The following is a 21,881-nucleotide window of genomic DNA, read 5'->3' on the forward strand; positions in this document are numbered from 1 at the left end:
TAATTGTAATGTTCTCTTTTAATGATTTATGGAGCAATCTAACTGGAGGTGCTTAAAATAATTAAATGACTTACTGGGGTAGATTGAGGCAAACTACTACTTTTGGTGAAAGAGCCTGATACAAAGATGTATTATCCTAAAAGTAGAACCAGATCAGGTCAAGAAGGATCACTTCAAACAAAGGGATATGGAAATTTGGAACACGGTCCTATAAAAACACTGGTCAGTTACATTAATTGAAAATTTCAGAACTGAGATTGCCAGATTTTATTAGGCATGGGTATTAAGGATATGAAATCACATGGCTAGCTCACATCTAGATGCAGATCAGCTAGGGTCTATGTGAACAATGGGACAAGTAGTAGGAATTGAATAAATGATACTTTATTCCGATATTGTAATGCAGTTTTGCATGAGGAATTGAATGCATGGTACTATTGGCTACACTTACCTCATCACAATTCTCATGATGTATTATTTTCTACCTGTAGCTAGGCTTTCAACATTATCGACAGAGTTCAATATGGCTGATGTCATCTTCCTGGGATGCAATTTTAACATTGGGTGGTATTAGTGCCTTGAACTGCTCTCCTTTATCTCAATCAATGAAGCATTCCTTCCACATTGCTCTACGTCTCAGAGGAGTATGGGTCAGCATTCTCCTAATTTTGCCACAAGCATGTCCCCACATTAGGTTACTGTGGTCCATCACCTTTTTGCTTTTCCAATTTGAATTACCCAATGTAGCTTTTGGTTATAATGTCCATTGGTTACTCCAAAATTAAAATATTAAAATCATTCAGCATATTCTTCCGTACATTCTCCAGATCATCTGCCCATAATCCATAGGATTCCGACAGTGTGGAAACAGCCATTTGGCCCGACACCGACCATCTAAAGAGCACTCCACTCAGCCTCACCTTCTTACCCTATCCCTGTTACTCTGCATTTCCCATCACTAAATCACCTAATCTATACTTCCCTGAATATTATGAGTAATTTAGCATGATGAATCTACTTGCATATCTTTGCTGAAAATGTGTTGCTGGTTAAAGCACAGCAGGTCAGGCAGCATCCAAGGAACAGGAAATTCGACGTTTTGGGCAAAAGCCCTTCATTCCTGATGAAGGGCTTTTGCCCGAAACGTTGAATTTCCTGTTCCTTGGATGCTGCCTGACCTGCTGTGCTTTAACCAGCAACACATTTTCAGCTCTGATCTCCAGCATCTGCAGACCTCACTTTTTACTTGCATATCTTTGGACATGGTGCAGTGGAAGGTGCAAAAAAACCCTACAAGGTTTTATTTCTGCAAATCTTCTACTCAGCAAAAATCTCTTTTTACCTTCAAGTTGTCAAAATGCTTCCAAATAGCCTCCAGAGCTTCCTGTCTTTCAGAATCAACGATTACTCACCATGGGGCAACAGGTATTATTTTCCCACTGTGCAATTAAAATCTTTGTAACTAAATGAACCATCCAAATATGAAAATATCAGCAAGATTCTAAATGCACAACATTGTGCTGAACAATACTGGCATATGGGTCATCAAAATCCACAATCCTTCATAATTCAACCCAAAAAAACTCATTCAACACCATTCTATTTTACACAATGGACTAATGGAGCTTTTTAAAAGCTGAAATTCGTACAACTATAATGTATGTGGTATGTATTGTAAATAAAAAATGATATAAGGACGTAATGGCTGAGTGTTTAGCCTCTGTGATTCAGTGTATTCATAAAACAATTTCATTGTAATAGTGTCTTGTATCAGAACTCTTACAAAATCTAAAGGGAAACCGTTAGCTTGATCTAGAGTTCAGTTCACAAATTATAACACAGCTACTTGCTATCAAGTCTTTCAGGACCTGAAAATCCAACATGACAATTTACAAACATGAAGCCTTACACCAAAACTAAGTATAAAATATAAATTAAGTTATTCATTGAAATCATACTATTTTAACAGATTAGAAACCTATTCTGAAGGGAACGTATTGGAATAAAACATAATCTCCAGCTTGTTTTAAGATATATAATTGTGTTGGAGTGAATATTTTGTTGGAACTGACCATTATTACAAAGTCTTTAAAAAGTATTACGTTATTTAAAATATGTGCATTAATAATTAAAGAAGCTGGTCCTCTTGGATGTACTGTTACGACATGGGGTAAACCCCTCTGCTAATTTTAAACTCGACACACAGAGAAGCTCACCTCACACCGTAATCTGTTAAATTTTGAGAGGCAAAGAACTATTCCATAGGTCACCATTTAAAGTAAAAATTAATAATTTTATTCTTTAAGTCCTACAGAGAATACTAAAACCAACAACTATTTACAACTCCTTTCTCTTAAACTTATCTTTTATCTCCCACTCTACAATACTGGCAAAATAAATTCCCTCTTACATTTACGGCAAAATCAATTTCAAACCTAGATACAGTCTTCAGATGTCAAACTTTCTCTGTAGATTCCTCTAGGTTGACTTTGGTGTTCTGCTGCACAAATTTCTTATAGATAGGTACCTCAGAGAGGTGTTCTGCTCGCAGTGTGTTGCTTCTTGGCAGCTCTTTGTAGTTCTCCCCCTAACTATTCAAAATGTCAGGTTTTATACCCCAAAATGTTAGATCGTTTCATTGGTTTGATGTCATCCCAAACAGTAAAATTCAAACTTGATTGGATTTTGATACCTGTGGCATAGTTTAGACTGTTTGGCCAAATTTGAATGTTTTCTTTTTCCATGGCAACACAACTCCAGCTATTTGCTTTGACCAAGTGTTACATTTTTACCTTGTTCAGGACACTCTGTGCTTTCAGTCAGTCCTTACTAGCTTCCTTTACACCTTTATAAACAGCACCAACTTTGAATGTGCAAGGGACGTGAATTAGTACACAACTGCTTTCAGGGTAAAGTCTTCATGTTTACACTCATTAAGTTTGCAGGATTTAAATTGGAAAGCAGAATACTTCCTATTTCAGACATTCATATGCTAGCATCAATAAATCTTACCTCAACTAGAATAGTCAAAGGCAAAGTAAGCAAAGTAAAAGCTACTCTGCTTGCACCAAAAAATTTCTTATTTTCCTACAGCAACCATTCTGTAGGATTACACTATTTGAGGCAGTTTTTGCTGTAAGCCCATGCCCATGGCAAAAGTCTGGCTAAGCTAAACTGGATGCTTACTGCAAGCTGACAGGAATGTGAGCTGGATCTTAACCCAATGGCCCATGGTGAAAGGTTAGTCCACATTTCTGCACCATCAAGTTATCCACCTTCAGATTTTTGTTCTTACTCAAAAGCAATTACAGCAGTTTGGGTGAGTACTCCTTAATGTTTTCCTTCTTGTAGGGCAGTCTTTGGCCTTTAGCAAGAGCAGTTCACTTTTCCTTAAAAATCTCAATATTCAAAGCAATTAACCACTTGCACTCAACCACACATGATTAATCTATGCTGACTTAGCTACAGTGAGTGTATTAAATTCACGCTGGTAAGCGCACAAACTGTATTCAATTAATGCAGGGACTTCACGATAAGCACTACTTTCTGGAATCTTTGTTTCTCCAGTTGCCTTAGTCTGAAGTCAAAACTATTTCTTTTGTAACAAACTGAATTAATGGTGACAGTCCCTGTTTAATTCAAATAAATTCTGATGATTGAAATTAATGATCATATCACATCAACATTTGCACTAAAGCTAATACTCCAGTAAATGGCTGAGAACCATTTTAAGTGCATAAGGGGAAAAGATACAGTAGAATATGTAGATAGAGGTAGATGTGAGAGGATGAGAGGAAGCTTGTGTGAATTATAAATACTGGCACTAACTAGTTGAGTGAAGAGGCCTGTTTGCATGTTGGAAATTTTAGGAATTTATCACAAAATACATTTCATCAGGCTGTTTAGGAAGATTTTGAAGAGGATACCTTAAGTTGGAATTGATTAGATGATACAGTTTGACAAATCATGTTCTGCAATAAATACTATAGCCTCTGAAGGAACACTTTCAGATTAATAATCTTCAATCTCAAGTCTATACCACGTATTGTACACTTTTGTTCACTCCCTGATCAAGTATATAATGAAACCAAAAGAGAAAATGCTGGAAAATCTCAGCAGGTCTGGCAGCATCTGTAAGGAGAGAAAAGAGCTGACGTTTTGAGTCTAACTGACCCTTTGTCAAGTATATAGTGAAGGTTCAGCCTTCTGCAATGAACACCTACTTTTCATCTCAGACTGATATTTAACTTGTATCATCCAGTCCAGAAAATGCTACAAAAATATCGTTGTTGTAAAAGCTTTTAACCCATTTAATTAGTGGTGATAAAAAATATTTCAGCATTTATCACTGGCATAGAGATGGAAGATAAAAGTATTTAACATAAATGACACAGGTAACTAGTATGATAGAAATCAGTTACATGTCTAATTCACACCAGGACATAAATATCAACACATTCTGTTAGGGGAGGGTTGGGTCTGTGCAAGTAGTTGCTCTGAGCTTTCTGCTGAATTTCCACTAATGTACAGCTGAATGGTACAAATGTTGATGCAAATTGAGTGCTTTTGTGTTGATTCCACATCAGAAGAGTTCCATTCACATTCTACAACATCACGGAATAAAACAAATAGCACAGTATTCTCAAAAATTAAGAATACCTTTCATATTCACACAAGAAACTTAGATACAATTTTATCCCATTTAAGATCATTCTGAAGAGACATTACTGACAAAGTTTTATACCCTGTTGCCAATGGAATTTTCACAGTTGTACCATTCAGTTTGTTTGTTGAACATTCATTATATTTTATGTATGGATCAATGAAGTGCCACTCGCGTCAGATAATGACAAGATAGGCAGGAATGCAAGTTGTCAAAACGAGTACAGAATTTGCACAGGTATGAACACAGGTTAAGTAAACTGGTGGTGGGGGCGGGGGGTGGAAGGTGGTGAGTGGACAGTGTCTGTTGGAGTATAGTGTGAGTAAATATAAACTTGTCCCTTTTGGCACCAGAAAAGTCGAACCCAATTTCAGAGCGATATGACAAAATGTAGTTGTATGGAGTGATTTGGATTCCTGGCCCATGAATCACAAAGTTTGTATGCAAGTACAGCAAATAATTAGAAAGGCAAATGGAAAGTTGTCCTCTACTGAAAGGGGAGTGAAATATAAGAGCAGGGAAGTTTTATTGCAGTTTTACAGGACATTAGTGTGCCCAGATCTAGAGCACAGTATACAGTTTTGGCTTCCTATATGAAAACAAATATACAAATACTTTGGAAGGCATTTGGAGAAGGTTCACTAAATTCATTCTTGGGATGAACTGCTTATCTTATGAAGGAAGGCTGAACAGGTTTGGCCTACATCCATTGGAGTTTAGAAGAATGAGAGTTGATCTTATGAAACCTACAAGGTATTGAAGGGACTGGATAGGGTAGATACCAAGAGGTTGTTTGTGGGGAGATTAACATTACGGAACAAGTATAATAAGAGGTTTCACTTAGAAAATTAAGACAGAGATGAGAATTTTTTTCTTCTCACGGGGTTAAGAATGCTGAACTACTTAATCATTTGTGGGATTTGGACATCATTAGGTAGCCTGCATTTATTGCCCATCCCTACTTGCCTTTGAGAAGGTGGTGGTGAGCAGCATTCTTAAACTGCTGCAGTCTGTGTGCTGTCAGTACAACCCATAATGCCCTCAGGAGGGAAATCTAGGATTTTGACCCAGTGACAGTGAAGGAACAGTAATATATTTCCAAGACAGGACCGTAAGTGACTTGGAGTGGATTTTGCAGATGGTGGCGTTCCCATGCAGTTGCTGCTCTTGTCCTTCAAAATGGAAGTGGTCATGGGCTTGGAAGGTGCTGCTGAGGATCTATGGCAAATTTCTGTATTGCATCTTGTAGATGGTACATACTGCTGCCACTGAGTGTTGGTGGTCAAGGGAATGGATCCTCATGGATCTGGTGCTAATCAATTGGATTGCTTTGTCCCGGCTGGTGCCAAAGTTGACTGTTGCTGCAGTTGCAATCATTCAGTGAAGTGGGAAGTCAGGAAGTGTTACTTGATGCAATATTTCTAGCCTCCTACCTGCTCTTGTAGCCATTGTATTTATATGTTGAGTCCAGTTAAGTTTCTGGTCAACGGTAACTCCACGGATATTGATAGTGGTAGATTCAATTTATGGTAACGTCATTGAACATCAAAAGATGAAGGTCTGATTGTCCCTTATTGGAGGCGGTCATAATCTGGCATTTGTGTGGTGTGAATGCTGTTTGTCACTTGTCAGCCCAAACTTGATATTGTCTTGGTCTTGCTGCATTTGAACATGGACTGTTTCAGAATCTGAGGAGTCACGAATAGTGCTGATCATTGTACAATCATTGGCGAACAGCCCCGCTTCTGACCACTTGATGGAGAGAAGATCACAAATGAAGCAACTGAAGTGGTTCGGCCTAGGACACTACTTAGTAGCAAACTCCTACTTTTTCCCCATACCCTTGCACATTATTTCAATCCAAATAATCATTCAATGCCCTCTTGTATGCTTTAATTGAATGTACCTTCACCACATTTTCAGTGAATGCAATCCATACCACTCACTGAGTCAAGTTTTTTTCACCTCATATCAATCTTGCTTCTTTTGCGCATCACTTTAAGTCTATGTGCTCTTGTTCTTTCCTTTTATAAACAGGAACAACTTCTCTCCTTTATCCAACTCAGTAATGATTTTGAAAACCTTGATCAATCTTTTAACTTTTTTCCCTCCAACGAGAACAGTCCCAACTTATTCAGTTTATCCTCATGAATAAGGCTTCTCATTCCTGTACCATTCTTCAAAATTACTTCTTTACTTCGTCCAATGTGTTTAGACCTTTCCTACAATGTGGTTCCCACAACTGTACACAATAGTCCAACTGAAATCTACTAGTGTCTTATACAAGTTCAACTTCAATTCTTCGCTCTTGTCCACTACGTCCTATCAATAACTCGAGAATATTGTGTGCTTTATTAACTATTCTCTCCACCTGACATTTTTAAATCATCAGTGCACATATACACCCAGGTCCCTCTGTTCCTGCACCCTTTTCAGAATTTTACACAAAACAATCAAATCCACATGACGATAATTCCAAACCAATGGCTAGAGGTAAAACAGCACAAATTTGTTCCACCATCCACTTCCCAATTATACACTTGTGGAACACACGTACTATCTGTAGATGCTGAAAGCCCTGCAAAGTGTTTTGGTTAACATGCAGGGTTGACTTCATTGAGTGCAGCAGGATATGGTCTATTGGTGTCTCATATTCAAAGTACAGCAATTCAGCTTCTCATAAAATTGCAGTTATCACAAAAGGGTGCAATAAATAATTTTCTATTTCATTATACTGATGATCAGGAAAGATCAGTACAATTTGCAATTCCTCAGTTACTAAAAAAAGCCTGTGTTCTTATCTATCAACACCAGAACACCACCAAGGTAACTTGCTAAGTGGCAAGTTACATTTGTGTCACACAAGTGTCAGGCAATAACCAACCTCAGCAAGAAAGAAACCAATCATGTTGGCATTAAAATGGTATTGCCATATTAACAATATCAACATTCTTGGGAATATCATTGATACCATTGATTTTCTAGTCAATCATACAAATACTGTGACTACAAAAACAGTTTAGAGGCTGGGAATTCTGAGGAGAGTAACTCATTTGACTTTACAAACCTTGCCCACTATCTAAAAGGTACAGGTCAGGAGTGTGATGAACTAATCGCCACTTTCCTAGATAAATATAGCTCCAATACTGAAGAAGCTCAACACTTTCTAGGTCAATGTAGACTGCTTGATCAACACTCGATTTACCAATATAAATATTCACCGATTCCATTACCAACACAGTGGCAGGAATATACAAGATATACTGCTGAAACTCACCTCGATCCTGGAACGTAGGATTGAAAGCATAGTCGCAGTAGACAGTGGAGAAGGCATTTGGTACTACTGCCTTTATTGATCGGTGCACTGACAATAGGAGTTGGGAGGTAACTTTGCAGCTGTACAGGACATTGATTAGGACACTTTTAGAATACTGTGTTCATTTCTGGTCTCTCTGTTATATTGAAGATGTTGTGGAACTTATAAATCTTTTCTGCGCCCTTTCAAGGATGTTGCCAAAGTTGGAGGGTTTGATTTATAGAGAGAGGTTGAATAGGCTAGCACTATTTTCCCTGGGGTGTAGGAAACTCAGGGTGACATTTATAAGGTCATGATGAACATGGATAGGGCGAACAGTCAAAGTCTTTTCTCCAGGGTAGGTGAGTCCAAAATTAGATGGCATAGGCTTAAAGTGAGAAGGGAAAGATTTAAAAGGGACCTAAGGGGCAACATTGTCACGTACAGGCTAGTGCATATATGGAATGAGCTGCAGAGGTGGTGGTGGAGGTTGACGCAGTTACAACATTTAAAAGGTTTCTGGATAGGTGTACGAGTAGGAAGGATTTAGTGTGATATTGGTCAAATGCTGGCAAAGGGGACTAGATTAATTTAGTATATTTGTTTGGCATGGATGAGTTTTAACGAAGGGTCTGTTTCACTTCCTGCGGATCTCTATGATTCTTCTGACAGCATGTTCCAAACCTATGATCTCTACCATCTTGTTAGTATTACCACAATCCCAAATTCCCTTTTATATATCAATCTGACTTTGAACTATATTGACATTTCTCCAATGTCACTAGTTCAAAATTCTGGAACTCTGCCTGTAGCAGCATTCTGGTGTGCCTACATAACACACAGTACGGTGGTTCAAGAAAGTAGCTCACATCAACTTAATGAGGCTAGTTGGGGAACAAATAATGACCTTGCCAGCCATGTCCACATCTCATGAAAGAATAAATTATATTAAAAAAAACAAACTGTTTATGCCAAATGTAAATATAGAAGATCTGTAAGGAGTTATTTCCTCCATGTATGCAGTAATGCCTTGGCTACCAAGAATGACTGCAAACAGATTTAAAATGCTGACATCAGGAATTGAGGATGAGAGAGCAAATTGCTTCGCAACTTTAGAACTTCGATGAGTTAAAAACACAATTTGTTACAAAATGAAAATTTTTTTGAACATTTCTTTAATGTGGGCTGAAGCAATCATTACACAGGTGACACAAAATTATAGATTGTTATATTTACACCTGTCAACCAAAAAAAAACTGCACATGGAGAGGTCAACTCTCAATACAAACCAGGAACAAACCACAATAATTTACCATTAGATACAATTCTAGTTTCAGTTTGATAGCCTGCTTTTACAATATGCAAAACACATCAATTTTTTTTACTATTTCAAAAACAATTCTGTCAGTTTACACATTATTAAAATTTTGGCAACATTATTTAATATTTAACTTCATGAAGAGATGCAAGATATGTGATGAAATGTTAGAATCTACTTCGACACACTACCTCTTATTGAAAAGTTTCCCTACAGTTTTACAGGTCTTAATGGTTACAATTAAGTCTCTATGATTTCAGATTTTTAAAGAGCTATTAAGTAACTTTTGTTTATTAGCATCATTTGCAATCTGCATCAGCTGGAGTTATTACAGTATATCAGCTATTCCTGTCTCACCTATTTAATTTTAGTTTCAGAATCAACATACACACTACAAAGATAATACTATTTTCTAGCCAGGGGCTTGTTTATTAAACATGTTGCAACTACTGTATGAAACTTCAAATGCTGGTTTGCCTAGTTATTTATACAAAAATCAAAAATAGATTCACATCAGTTTATTTAATTCAAACAGTATTTTATGTTTCAAACCTCTAGAATGTTCTTGTATTCTCAGTGTATGGAAATATTTAATCTTCTGTAGTCTGTGATTCCTTAGGTATTGAAAATCATGTAAAAATATTTGCAAGTCTGAGCTAAAAACATGACTTTAAATGCTTGAAGTGGCTTTGAAATGCATTGAGAAGCAAATGATATTCCAAAATACTGTCATCATCTCATGCTGACACCTTAAGGGGTGCTGAGAATCAAGAGAAGAGAAAGAGTAAAGTTTGAGGTGGCACTGAGCATTTACTGACGAATGAAGTACAAAACTGACAAAACAATAGGATTTAAGGTTACAAGAAATGCTAATACATATTGAAGAATTAACCATGCAGAGAGGAGCTGGCAACTATACACACTGCTTGTAGTACTCTTTCATTTTGTAATTGTCTGTATTCAAATATTATTACAGGGTAGATATGAATCAAGAGCTGCAATACATAACAAACAAGCCCCTGAAAGTAATTTTAAAAGAATGTACATTTGCACAAGGGATAAGACCTGAGCTGTAATTCTATGGCTACTGCTCTGTCATAGCACGAAGATTTTGCTTACTTTTCTTAAAGTTGTATTATATGGGTTTTTTTACTGAGCCCAGCCTGCTGGGTTAATCTATTTATTTTTTTAAGAAGAAAATTTGAGAAAAAGGCATTGTTACCTAGAGAACTCCCTGCTACCTTTGACTTTTAAAAATATGTGTTACTACTTGATTTCACATACTTTCCATTATGTTAGCCTAAAAGTCATATTTAAAATTAGAAAAATAGAAGGGAAAAGGGAAAGATGAATACACTAACTACTATGGGTTTGAAAAGATGACATCTGATCACAAGCATTCAAAAAACTAATTTCTGTGGACAGTTAAATTTAATGAAAGCAATGCCTAAAACAGGATATGTAATTATAAGTTGTGTGACTGGATAAGGTTCATTTCAATAGGATCAACATTAAGCACTATAAAACTGCAGTATGCCTAGCTATCAGTGTAAAAACATCCATTTTGTAAGGGCGGTCACTGTCATGGCACTCTAAGTTATGAATAAACATTAAATTCACACTGACCCATTATATCCTATTTGTTCTGTATTGCTTAAATTATGTTAGCTGGTAGTTATAATTTCCACAATTTACTGTTCAGACAGTAACTAAGGTTAATACTGAATGATGCTGCTTATCGCTCTATCCTAAAGAAATAAAGAAATAATATGAATAAAATCCCACTAAGTCAAAACTTTAATTTTTCTTTATGCACCTATAATTTGATGCATTCTTCATTAACTTGCTGTTACAATCAACTTTACATGATATTCTTTTAAATGAAATTTTTCATTACAGAATTAAAAAAAAAACTGAACATGTTATGCTCTAGCAAATTACAATGAAATTCATAGCATGTCAGATATGATTTGGCACCTTCTGGTTTGGCAGAAGGGAGGGGGAGAAAAGCAGCTGGTAAAGTAAAAAGCTATAACAGAAGAGAGTTTTTAAATTTACAGACCATAAAATCGAAAAAGGTAATCAACTTGTAAGAATTCCCCATCCCCACTATTTGGCCTACACCTCATTGCCTTTTCTCTCTCCTCCACCAGTTTACCCTCTCATGAGCTCCTTAAATAAAATACACGGTGGTGTTTTTTTGAGATTCTAAGAAAATAGATTGCTCCGGTTGACAGAGAATCTACTTGAATCTCTGCAATTTATACATTTATGAAAGCCTTGGGGCTGAACGATCATTAGTTGTTGTTTTTCTCAGTTTTACTCCACGACGGATGGCGCTCAACATGTCTTCACCTTGAGGGGGCTCTGCAGCCTCAGCTGTGGAATGCTCATTTGCCATATCCAACTCTTGCAAGGTCAAAGTTGAATCGGTACAAAGCTGCTCCCCAGATGCAACTACCAGTGTGGTACCCAGGCTGGATGCTCCAACTTCTGAAGTTATCTGCTGGCTCATCACAGACTGCCTCTCTTCATCTGTGGGGCTAAGAGATTGGGATGGCATAGGAGGGATGACAGGTGTCAGTGGGCAACCAGATGATGGTATATTGCTTCTCTTTGGAGAGATCTGCAAGATTTCTGCATCTTCAGAACCCTGCTCTGGACATTCCTCTGGTCCAGGCTGCACACCTGATATACTACCTACATCAGGCACAGTTGGCGTTTTAACGGGAATCACCGGAGTCTTAATTGGTATTGGGCCTCCTCCTATAGTTCCTCTTCGGACTGATGGTTTGGTTGAAGGTGTCCGCCTGATTGTGGCAACTCCTGGCGTCATCATCACTGGGCCACTGTTGGTTGGTAAGCCTGCTGTAGAAGCAGGGCGTTTTGCCTGGAACATTCGACGATAGGACTGGCTTATATCACTATTTCGTGGAATTGTGGAGGACTTGTCAAACTCTGTCTGTTCAATATCTTGATCACCACTAACTGAGAAGTAGTCGTAATCTGAAACTGAGTAGAACATAAAAAAAACTTGATTTTTATAATCCAGAAAATTTAATTCACTCTGCAATACAGTAAAATCTTGTAATGCTTCTGCCAACCAAGAGATGCATGGTTTGAAAGTAAATGTTTTATTCTATTATTTTCTCTTGCTGCCTTCTAAATACAAATCCAGAATCAATATGGCAGTCAGCAAAATACATGGAGGACCTGGTTCTCCAAATACATACAAAGGAGGCTGTCTCCAACAGCAAAATAACTGCATTGAAACAGCCATTTATTTAATGGCAACTTATATTAAAGATCTTGATCTGGTGAAGAGGTTCTATGCAAAAATAGAATTTGGGGTATCATTCACCTTCAAACAATCATTTATTTAACGGCAACTTGTGTTAAAGTCCTTGATCTGGTGAAGAAGTTCACTGCAAAAATAGAATTTGGAGTATCGTTCACCTGATACTATGACCTATACATATAAATCAATTGAACAAATCTCGCAGCAGGATCTTTCAAATCAAATTTAAATGTGTTAAATAACCACAAAGGGCACAAAACAGAAAGTGATCAATGACACAGTTTTAGCAAAACAGTGTGTCTGTAAACAAGTGAGGATTACAACTGCATTCTTGAATGTTTACGTAACGGCAAGCGACAAAAGAAAGTGTCAAGCGAGCCCTGATTGATCCATTGTTTTTTGAACTACTGCTGAATGTTTCAGTCAATCAAATGGGGAATTCAAAGACAGCTTTTCACATTTATTTCTTACACCAAGGTGAGATCGCAGTGCAAGCTGCATAAGACAAAACCTCAGAATAATGAAAATTCTTTGATTGCTTGAAAGATTCAACTAGCTATCTGCTATTTGGCTTAGAATCAAAGATGTGACAAAATCATTGGTTTTCCACTGGAATTTAAACTGTATTGTTACTGGCTTATTAATTACACTTATCTGCTCAGGGCTAAAATTGAGAAACTATCAATAGAGAAAATATAGATTTCCAATATGAGAACTTGAATTTTAATACTTCCAAATTGTTAACTGAGGTGTGGGAACCAATCCAAACCAAGATAATTCTGTAAACCTTTTGTTTAATTGTAATCAGATAAAGAGACCAAAATAATTCAAGTTCTCATAGTTGAGTGATATATTGGTTATTTCTATCTGGTTATATTTCCTGTTATTCGAAAGTCCAATCTTAATTTTCTTTAATATGCAGTAAGTCTACATAATAGGATTCCCAGTTTTACTTGTAGTCTTCTGAGATACAAATTGCTATAAACTGAATAAATACATCTCTTATTTCAAACAGATGCATCAAACATGCTATTTAACAACCATCAGTATCATTGGTGGAAACCTCAGACTAAATCCTGTAAACACAATTGATGTGTCCACAGCAAAAGCCTAACAGATGAATCCTTTATATCCATAAGGTAAAACTTAGTGAAATGTGTCTTTTCAGGAAAAAATTGAGGCTGACATTTTAAAAATTTATCTACAGGGTCTTGGCATCACTGGCTGAAATTGCATTTCTTGCACACCTTTAGTGTTCTTTTATTTGCCATTTCAAAGGTAGTTAAAAGTTAACCACATTACTTATGTGGTTACTTATTACTCATGTCATGACTGAAAGGGCCTTTGCACTGACTATATGCAAAGAAAGATTTTTTTCTTTTAATTAAAGTTTGTTGTTACCATTATGTCAAAGCATCCAATATGCATAGTCACGTTTACCTTGTGAAGGGATTGTGTCCTCAGAACAGCACGGTGTGGTTGTCTGTGTACTGTATCCACTGGAGCATTGCAAAGAATCTCTACTGCTCCTCTGAGTATCCAGCTGTAGACCTCTGCTGAGGGCTAAAGCCAGCTCTTCATGACTTTCTGCCTCCTCTCCCTGCTACCAAATACAAGTAAGCCACAGTAAATTACTACAATAGTCCCCCAGTACCCGCAGGGGATGCATTCCAAGACCTACCGCGGAAGCTTAAAACCACAGATAGTAGTGAACTCACACATTTAAATGGGAAACTTATTTCCCCAGCAGCCCCCGGTCCCTGGTTCTGGAATGTTCCATGTGATATGTTTGGGTTGCAGTAAATCATGGTTAACTGAAACTGCAGAAACCGACTCCTCGGATATGGCGGTTGCCCTGTACTGTCCTGATCTACTTAATGTAATCATATTGTACAAAAATAATATAGAACAGGGGCAGGCCCTTCAGCACCCCCCAAGCCTACACGGACACATTTTGTCCTTCTATTCTAAAACTGTCTTTACTTACAAGATCCATATTCCTCTATTCCCCTCCTTTTCATGTATTTGTCTAGGTGCTTATTGAATGAAGCTATTGTGTCTGTTTCATCACCTCCTCTGGCAGCACATTCCAGGCACTCACTACCCTTTGTGTGAAAAATGAACCTTGCACGTGTTAAATTCCCTGCCTTTATCTTGAACCTGTGTCCCCTAGTAATTGACTCCTCCACTGTATTCATGCCATTCACAAACTTATAAACTTCCATCAGGTCGCCCCTCAACCCCCTTCATTCTGGTGAAAACAGACCCATTCTTATCCAACCTTTCTTCATAGCTAAATTACCCCATATCAGCCAACATCCTGATAAACCTTTTCTGTACCCTCTCAAAAGCATTCAAATCCTTCTGGTAGGGTGGTGACAAGAACTGTATGCAATATTCCAAGCGCGGCCTAACTAAAGTTCTATAAAGCTTCAGCATAACCTGCCTATCCTTACTCTCAATGCCCCTTCCAATGAAGACAACCATGCTATAAGTTTTTTTTTTAAAAACTACCTTATCAATCTGTGCTGCCACCCTTAGTGATCTGTGGACCTGCACACCCAGATCCTTCTGCATATTAATACTCTGAAGGGTTTTATCATTCACTGTATAATTTCCACCTGTACTTGAACTTCCAAAACACACCGCCTCACATTTGTATGGATTAAACACCATCTGCCATTTTTCTGCCCATTCTAGAACTGATCTATATCCTCTGAAATCCTCTTCACTATCTGCAACTCCACCAATCCTTGTACTGTCTGCAAATTTACTCATTAGATCAGCCATGTTTTCCTCCAAATCATTTATGTAAACTACAAACATCAGAGTTCCCAACACTGATCCTGTGGAACACATCTAGTCCCAACCCACCATTCCGAAAAGCATTCTTCCAGCACTACCCTCTATCTCCTATGAATAAACCAGTTCTGTATCCACTTTGCCAGCTCACCCCCAAAACCATGTGACTTTACCTTTTATACCAATCTGCTGTGAGGAACCCTGTCAGAGGTCAAAAATGAGCAAACAATCACTTAATATTTTGTATTTGGAAAACATCGTATCCTATCCTTCGTTTTTTTTTTGACAAATTCACCTTTTTTTAATAAAATAATTATTGTACCACCAAAATCAAAGTATCAAAATTAAACAAAATTAAGTATGCTAAATCAGCACAATGTAAAAATACATCAGTTGTTAACCATGCGTATTCTCTAAAGCTAGGGAGATAAAATATCTAATTTCCAATAATAAAAACAGGACATATGCATAGTATTTCCAAATAGGGAACAGCAAAAAGATATACATTTAAAGGGAAATCAAGTACAAAGCATGTCCAATGAGGAGCACATGATTTCTAATGGAATCAACAATTTCATAGTTATTACCCTTGATGCAGTAGAGACAGTCATACTTCTAGTTCTCTGAGCCTCCTCTATTTGTATATTCTGGCCAATAGATACTGGAGTCTTAGCTTCAGCATCTCGCCGTTGTTCTGAGTCTTTACGTCTTGGTAAGGTATTTACTCCTGGTTGATCATAAGGACCTGGTCTGGCCCAGTCCTAATTAAATATAGCAAGTGTTTAAAAATGTAAATAAAGATCTGTATTTTTCTAATCTTCTATGAACATCAAATCAAAAGTTCCAAAACGTTACATTCTTAAGTAACAGAGTCAAATAAATGTTGTTCCACTAAAGTTTAGATATGTATAAATTGAAATAGGATGGCTACATTCACACGTTTACTGAAATAGATATGGCCTGGATACAGACTGTCTTCACAATTAAGGGTTTGCTTCTTGTACACTGTGGGAGAGGAACTCAGGAATAAAGATAATTGAATGGAATTGTGCAAGAAAAGGAAAAGTATGAAAATTCTAATTTTCTTTAGGGAGAAAGACAAAGCTGTATTTATGTAGCACCTTTCTGTAAATTCTGACACCAAGCAACAAAAGATAATATTAAGATCAAATGGTGACAGTTTAGTCAAAGAGGAAGAAAGTGGAGAGGTGGAGAATATTGAGGAGGATAATAGCAGCTATAATTTAAAGACATTACCACAACAGACAACTGTTGCAACACTGTAGTACCGTTTTTGCTAAAGTGGCATTTGTGCAGGTATGGCGGCAGAGGTATGGGAAGAAGAGGGTGGGTGGGGGGAGGGGGGGTGCAAAGATGCAAAGTAGGAATTTAATGGATGCAAAGCAATGTCTTCAGGATCTGATAATGAGTCACTACTGAACCATTTTAGAACACAGAACATTGAACAGTACAGTACAGGCCATTTGGCCCACGATGTTGGGCCAAGCATTTATCTTAATCTAAGATCAACCTAACCTACTCACCCCTCAAGTTACTGCCATCCACGTGCTTGTCCAGTACTCACTTAAATATCCCTCATGTCTCTGGCTCTTAAACCCAACACCCTTCCCTCCCCTTTAGTGGAAGCCAAAACACTATCGTCTTAACAACCCTATCAATTTGGGTGGGAATTTTGAGGGTTCTATAAATGTGGACTTCAAGATCTCACTGTTCTGCCATACTGCCAAGAATCCTGCCTTTAACCCTGTATTCAGCATTCAAATTTGACCTTCCAAAATGAAACACTTCACATTTATACAAGTTGAACTCCATCTGCCATTTCTCAGCCCAGCTCTGTATCCTGTCAATGTCTAGTTGTAGCTTGCAACAGCCCCCGACACTATCTACAACACTACCATCATTTGTGTCATCGGCAAACTTACTAACCCACTCTTCCATTTCTTCATCCAAGTCATTTATAAAAACTACAATCAGCAGAGGCCCAAGAACAGATTCCTGCAGGACACCACTGGTCACCGATCTCTAGACGGAATACTTTCTATCCACTACCACTCACTATCTTCTTTCGGCCAGCCAATTCTGTATCCAGAGAGCAAAATTTCTCTGTATCCCATACCACCTAACATTCTGAATGGGCCTACAGTGGGGAACCTTATCAAATGCCTTACTGAAATCCATATACACCACATCCACCGATCAGCCTTCATCAACTTGTATTGTCATATCCTCAAATAACTCAATAACGATTGTGAGACATGACCTGCTCTTCATAAAGCCGTGCTATCTTTAATCAAACTATATTTTTCCAAATAGTCATAAATCTTATCTCTCAGAGTCCTCCCCAGTACCTTGTTTACCACAGACATAAGACTGACTGGTCTGTCATTCCCTGGGATTTCCCTATTCCCTTTCTTGAACAGAGGAACACAGTCACCCCCTCCAATCATCCAGTACTACTCATGTGGAGTGTGTAGATCGTCGCCAAAGGTGCAGCAATCCTATTCCTCACTTCCCGTAGTAACCTTGGATATATCTGGTCTTGCCCTTGAGATTTATCCACCTTAATGATTAACAGAATTTCCAGCACATGCACTTCCCAAACATCAATCTGTTCAAGTCTATTAACCTGGTCCACAGTGTTCTCACTATCAACAAGGTCCCTCTCTGTGAATACTGAAGAAAAAAACTCATTTAGGGCCTCCCCTAGCTGTTCAGAACCTAGGCACAGGTTTCCTCTACTATCTCGGATTGGCCCTACCCTCTCTCTGGTAATTTTCTTATTCCTCACGAAGTGAAGAGCACCTTTGGGTTTTCCCTAATCCTTCCAGCCAAGGCTTTTCGTGTCCCCTCCGAGCTTTCCACAGTCCATTTTTGAGTTCTTTCCTAGCTACCTTGTCATCCTCTAAAGCTGTGCCAAAGCCTTGTTTCTTCAACCTTAAGTAAGCTTCCTTCTGTGTTTTGATGAGAATCTCCTCTTCTCTTGTCATTCCTTGCCTGTCTTGGTGGGACAAAGTTACCCAACACTCGCAACAAGTGCTCCTTGAACAGCCTCCACATTTCTGTTTTGCATTTCCCGTAGAACATTTGTTCTCAATTTATACTTCACTGCTCTTGTCTAATAGCAGCATAATTTCCCCTCCCCCAATTAAATACCTTCCCATACTGTCAATTCCTATACCTCTCCATGGCTAGGATAAAAGTAAGGCAGTTGTGTTCACAGTCACAAAAATGCTCTCCCATCAAGAGATTTGACATGTGGCCTGGCTCGTTGCACAGCATCAAATCTAACTTGGCCTTCCCTCAGTCGCCTTATCTACACATTGAGTCAGGAATCCTTTCTGGACACAACTGACAAAATCGGCTCCATCCAGACCATGTGCACCAAGGAGGTTCCAATCAATATTGAGGAAGTTGAAGTCACCCATAACAACAACTCTGTTACTTGTGCATCTTTCCAAGATCTGCCGTCCAATCTGTTCTTCCATTTCTCTGCTGCTATTGGGGGGGGGGGGGGGGGGGGGGGGTCTATAAGAAAGACCCAATAAAGTGACTGCTCCTTTCCTGTTACTGATTTCCAACCATACTGACTCAGTAGCCACAACCTCCTCAACAACCTCCTTTTCTGCAGCTGTGATGCACTCTCTAATTAACAATGCTATTCCCCCTACTCTTTTACCACTCCCACCCTATTCTTTTTAAAAGATCTAAACCCTGGAACATCCAGCAACCATTCCTGCCCCTGTGAAATTCATGTCTCCGTTATGGACACAACATCGTAGTTCCAAGTACTGATCCATGCTCTGTGTTCATCACTCTTATTCCTGTTCTGGCTTTACTAATTGAATCAACTGTTGTACTAGCAGCAATACAAGTAAACTTCAAATACTGCCATTTACCTTTACTGTGTTAGACTGTTTAGTTTTGAAAAAGGTTATAAATTATTACGTTTTTAAAAAGTAAAAAAAATTTTTATGAAAATGTTTCAACAAGTAACAGCATTTATTTTCAGAAGTTACTTTTAGAGAAAGACATGAAAAACACAAACCTTCCAACTAGGAACTTTGGATGATGGAAACATGCCAGGTCCAATGGTATAATAATGAGGATAAACTGGGAGAGCAGCTGAACAAGGTCTGGAACAGGGTCGGGAAGAGGGCTGAAAATGTGGGAGAAAGCGTGTACCAACTGAGGCAAGGTATGGTTCACTAGATGAACTGAAGTGATCAAACCCATTTGTCAACTGCAAACAAACAGAAAAGCAAAACAACAAAAAAAATGGACATGTGGAATATAAATGATTATGAAGAATGTCACAACAACAAAAATTCAAAATCAATGGAAATAGCATCCAAATACTGAGAAAAACAATCTTCACAAGTTATTATAAATATCCAGCCTAAAGTAGGGTTGTAAGAATTCTTCATCTATTTCAAGTAAAACACTCAAAGCAAAGTTAACATAGAAATAAAAATATTAACTTTTAAAAATTTAAGACTTTCAAGTAACAATGAATTCTGAAGAAATATTTTAGTAGCTTCCTATAATTTGGTATGATGATGCTCAAGTATTGCTTTATAGAAAGGGATCCTCACAGATAGCTTTCCATTGCTAAGTTAATAAAGCAAACATAACCTTTTTTAGCCGAGATTTAAGACAGTTTTAAACTTTGCAGCTGGTGCTTCTTTTTTCTTTCTCTAACTCTTCCTCCCATTCTCTCCTGAAGATACTGATTCACTGTTGGGATGCCCTCGTTCAAAGATTGATGGTCCTTTAGCACCTCAACCAAACATTCATTCGTGTGTGTGCTCAGACAGCAGCCGCGAACAATTTATTTAAATTGAGGTGAGATGAAAAATTTCAAAAATGATTGATCCAGTCACAGTGTAACAATGAGGGGAAGGTCTTTTAGGGTAGAGATGAGGAGGAATCTCTTCACCCAGAAGTTAATGAGCCTGCGGAATATGCCGCCACAGAATACGCTACCACAGGAAACTGCTGAGGCCAAAAAACTTAAGACTTTTAAGAAAGATGTATGTGTTAACAAACAATCAATTCTTCAATGTATAATTTCAGTTACATCACGCTGCAAATTTTTGCTATAAATTCTGTGTTACGATCAAGCCCTCCACAATCTCCTGATGAAGGAGCGTCGCTCTGAAAGCTAGTGTGCTTCCAATTAAACCTGTTGGACTATAACCTGGTGTTGTGTGATTTTTAAGAAAGATGTAGGTATAGTTCTTAGGAATAAACGGATTAAAGGATATATGGGGAGAAAGCAAGAACAGGATAATGAATTGGATGCTGAAAATGTGTTGCTGGTTAAAGCACAGCAGGTTAGGCAGCATCCAAGGAACAGGAAATTCGACGTTTCGGGCAGGCTCTGGCCCGAAACGTCTAATTTCCTGTTCCTTGGATGCTGCCTAACCTGCTGTGCTTTAACCAGCAACACATTTTCAGCTCTGATCTCCAGCATCTGCAGACCTCACTTTTTACTCTAATGAATTGGATGATCAGTCTTGTTCAGATTGAATAGTTGAACAGGCTCAAAGGGCTGAATGGCTTACTCCTCCTCCTTTGTTCTCTTTTTCTATCCACATACACATGCATACGCATCCTGCCGCAATCACTAGACAGAAGATAGAATGCGAGGAGTGGAAACTTTGTATAACATTTTCCCCTCCCTCCATTAACAGGATGAAAGTATTTAGCAATATTCTTATTACAATCCCCACCAATGGATTGAACTCGGTCTATTGATTCAATACCAAAGCAGTGGGTGTTTTATTTAATTGGTCACTTAGCAGAGTGTGGTTTTTGTTTTAGATTGACTGAACAATTTCAGAACACTCCAGTTTATGTACAATAACTCAAATATTTAACAATTCATAAACAAATTTCATCAAGTATGTAGGGATCAATGACAAACTGAAAAAAATGAAAGCTCCTAAAATATCAATAATCTGAATATTTCCTCATTTTGTAGACTTACAGACTGGGAGGTGGGCAGAACAAGCAAGATTTATCACCTTTTCTGTTGATGCCCAGGCTCCCATGGTAGAACCTGAGCTTACGGAAGTGGGTGAACTGCACTCACTCACTGATTGGCACGTTTCAGATGCTTCAGAGGAGGCAGAGCTTGATGAATTCTGCAGAGCACCAATATAGTGGATGAAGTAAAATGCAAAGAGGAGAGATGATGAAGGAAGAAGTGAAAGTGGAAAAGCAAAAAATGGCAGAGAGAAGAAAAGCATAGAATTAGAGCCAAATCCCCACAAACCATTTTCAAAAACAACCAACTCCAACAAGTAATAGCAAGGAAACAAAGGCAGGAAAGTTCAATCATACTAATGCACAGAACACTAAGATAGAATGCAAGCAATAAATTTTGTGAATAATCTTCTTTCTAAATTACAAGATAATTAAATCAACTTTGGTGGAAGTTCAGCACCCTGAAACATTTTTACCCTCACAGATTCTGCCCAAC

General features: G+C 38.0%; 1 protein-coding gene across 3 annotated transcripts in view; it reads right to left on the reverse strand.

Moving 5' to 3' along the window:
- Positions 1 to 9,146: 9,146 nt before the first annotated feature.
- The window catches only part of LOC132813528 (protein MTSS 1-like), a 190,464-nt gene continuing 177,729 nt past the window's right edge, over positions 9,147 to 21,881 (reverse strand). For 2 of the 3 annotated variants that reach the window (XM_060823178.1, XM_060823182.1), the window contains 4 exons: positions 19,443 to 19,637; positions 15,964 to 16,137; positions 14,015 to 14,177; positions 9,147 to 12,288 (listed from right to left, as the gene is read on the reverse strand). In XM_060823178.1, coding sequence (XP_060679161.1) covers positions 11,546 to 12,288; positions 14,015 to 14,177; positions 15,964 to 16,137; positions 19,443 to 19,637 — 1,275 coding nt within the window. In that variant the 3' untranslated portion in view covers positions 9,147 to 11,545. Of the gene's footprint in view, positions 12,289 to 14,014; positions 14,178 to 15,963; positions 16,138 to 19,442; positions 19,638 to 21,423; positions 21,544 to 21,881 lie in introns of all 3 variants that reach the window. The other variant, XM_060823190.1, reaches the window with a different exon arrangement.

Source organism: Hemiscyllium ocellatum, chromosome 4 (assembly GCF_020745735.1).
Source record: "Hemiscyllium ocellatum isolate sHemOce1 chromosome 4, sHemOce1.pat.X.cur, whole genome shotgun sequence".
Taxonomy (NCBI): domain Eukaryota; kingdom Metazoa; phylum Chordata; class Chondrichthyes; order Orectolobiformes; family Hemiscylliidae; genus Hemiscyllium; species Hemiscyllium ocellatum.